This window comes from Austrofundulus limnaeus, unplaced genomic scaffold (genome assembly GCF_001266775.1).
Source record: "Austrofundulus limnaeus strain Quisiro unplaced genomic scaffold, Austrofundulus_limnaeus-1.0 Scaffold1255, whole genome shotgun sequence".
In the NCBI taxonomy this organism is placed as follows: domain Eukaryota; kingdom Metazoa; phylum Chordata; class Actinopteri; order Cyprinodontiformes; family Rivulidae; genus Austrofundulus; species Austrofundulus limnaeus.
The window spans coordinates 11,127-13,419 of record NW_013953657.1 but is presented as its reverse complement, the minus strand read 5'-3'; the positions used below and the strand labels follow the sequence as shown (position 1 = coordinate 13,419).

The 2,293-nt window shown below is 40.3% G+C and overlaps 1 protein-coding gene across 1 annotated transcript in view; it reads right to left on the bottom strand.

Moving 5' to 3' along the window:
* sting1 (stimulator of interferon response cGAMP interactor 1) overlaps nucleotides 1–2,293 on the bottom strand; it is a 21,748-nt gene that overhangs the window by 8,667 nt on the left and 10,788 nt on the right. Inside the window, exon 4 of the mRNA XM_014031456.1 lies at nucleotides 1,463–1,707. Coding sequence (XP_013886910.1) covers nucleotides 1,463–1,707 — 245 coding nt within the window. The remainder of the gene's footprint in view (nucleotides 1–1,462; nucleotides 1,708–2,293) is intronic.

Below are 2,293 nucleotides of genomic sequence, written 5' to 3'. Positions count from 1 at the left end.
GGGCTTTGGCCTGGAGGGGGTGCGCCCTGGGGGCCCGGACCTCTGTGCCCTTTCCTGGATCTGCTTTGGTATGGTGGGTGCCGGTGGGGCCCATGAGTTGGTCACTGGGGGGACTCTCTCAGTTCTCCCGGTCGCTGGGGGGACTCTCTCAGTTCTCCCCTATATGGTCTGATCTGGGGGGGTGGGTGGGCGGATCTTCCAGTGCGGGTTCCCCTTGGGGCTCTGCGCTCGGGATTCCTCTCAGGACCTTGGGCTCTGGTCTTCCCCATGTCTGCCTCGTGTCTTGGGGGTTGGGTCTCGGTCCTCCACAGTCACTAGTAAATATTCCATTGGAGAAATCTTGTATATACCTGTATATGCCTTCTATGTATTTATCCATTTATTTTTCAGGTGAGCGGACAGATGTTGGGTGGTCCTGTGTTTTGTTGGTGTATATTTAATTTAATTCTAATCGCTATTTCAGTCTTTCTATCTTTCTAATTACTTCTCTCTCTGTTTTTCTCTCTCTCTATTTTCTCTTCACACACACAAAAAAAAAAAAACATAATGGTGTGGAGGGGATGGCTATAATGGGAGAAGGGAGGCCATCCAAAAAAAAAGTCATTTTTTGGCTAGTTTCATTCAGTATTATGTTTGTACTGTTTATTGTTGTATGTGTAATTACATTTGTTAATCTGCTATTTGAAGAATTTTCATTTGAAAACAGGCTTCAGGCAACAACACATTTTCAATGCATACGTGTATTTTTTTTTTACAAAAAAAATTGTCTAGTTGTTCATGACCTTCTCACTGAACCACACTTCAAAATGTCTGAAACATTCCTTTAAGTTTTCGTTACTTTCTTTTTATCTCTGAACCTGACTGCTTTTCATCCCTTTGATTTCTATGGAAACTCTCAGCTTTTCACATGCAGACGCACAAGGGCACTGCCTTAAAACAGAGGTAGGTATAAATGTCCTAAATCTGCTCCTATGTTCAACACTGAACCAAACGTTAAAAATAACAACATCATTTTCATACCATGTGATGTGTGCAGCAGTGAAATGAGGCCAAAGCTTGATGAAAAGTCTTTGAAATCACAGGTAGTTATTACTGGTCTCACATGAAACTCAGGGCGTTGTCATTCCTCTGCCTTGATTCAGCAATAGAGCTGGTTTTAGGTCCAATCAGTGTTAGATCTGCTTCATCAAACACAATAAGTGTGCTTTTTGCTATCTTTAAATATTAAAAGTCAGAAACAATCCCTTGAGTCTGTCGTTCTCTTTAACTCTCATTCTTTCTTGTGTTTTTGCTGTGTTTGCAGCTGGTTTCACATTTCTGCAGGAGTTGCTCCCAGCATGTAAAACTGCAGGTTCTTCATTTAAAAGTGAAGAAATATTTTGACTCTGAATCTGGGTGGAGGTTTAGTATTTAAACCTGATCTGATTTGTATTGTTGATCATTTTAAATTCATTTCACTCACCCTCCCTTGCTCGTCCTTCACTCGGTAGACGCTGTGCTTGTAGACCCGGCCTCGGACTCCAGCCCTGTCTATCTCATTGTTTGGAAGGTTGTCATAAAAACAGATGTTGCTGTCCTCGTTCTCCAACTTATGCGAGATGTTTGCATTGAGAGGAATGAGGATAAAGAGCCTGTTGGAGCCATGACTCCAGCGGAGGCTGCTGTTCTGATGTGAAGCACGAAAAGCAGCGATGGAGTTCTCCAAACCTGCATAAATACATGAAAACTTATTCTCATCGCTGCTTTAACATTCAGAGATTTGACACTGCAAATACTGGAGTAGTATAAAACATTTTGTTACATCACTTTCTACTGTGCAAACTGTCCACGTGACCACTGTATAAAGTATCTCAAAGTGATACTTAAGTAAAAGTACAAGTTAAAGTCTCCTCTAAGAATATTACTTGATTAAAAGTCTTAAAGTATGTGATTTTTTTGTACTTAAGTATGAAAAGTAAATTTCTGACATAAAATGTACTTAAGTATTAAAAGTAAAAGTATTGAGTAAAAATGAGCTCTTAGGTTTTCCAAAATGATCTTTATAAAACATTTTCCTAAAGGTCGAAATTACTGTAATGTCATATTAAAATGTTAATATTAAAAAAAATTAGGATGTACTAGTCTAGCTGGGTGGCTCAGTTGGTAGAGCTGATGCCTCTCAGCAAGAAGGTTGCCAGTTCAAAACCCAGCGACCTTTCTGTATAGAGCTACATGTTCTCTCCGGGTACTCCGGCTTCCTCCCACAGACCAAAAACTTGACTGTTAGGTTAATTGATAACTCTAAATTGTCCCT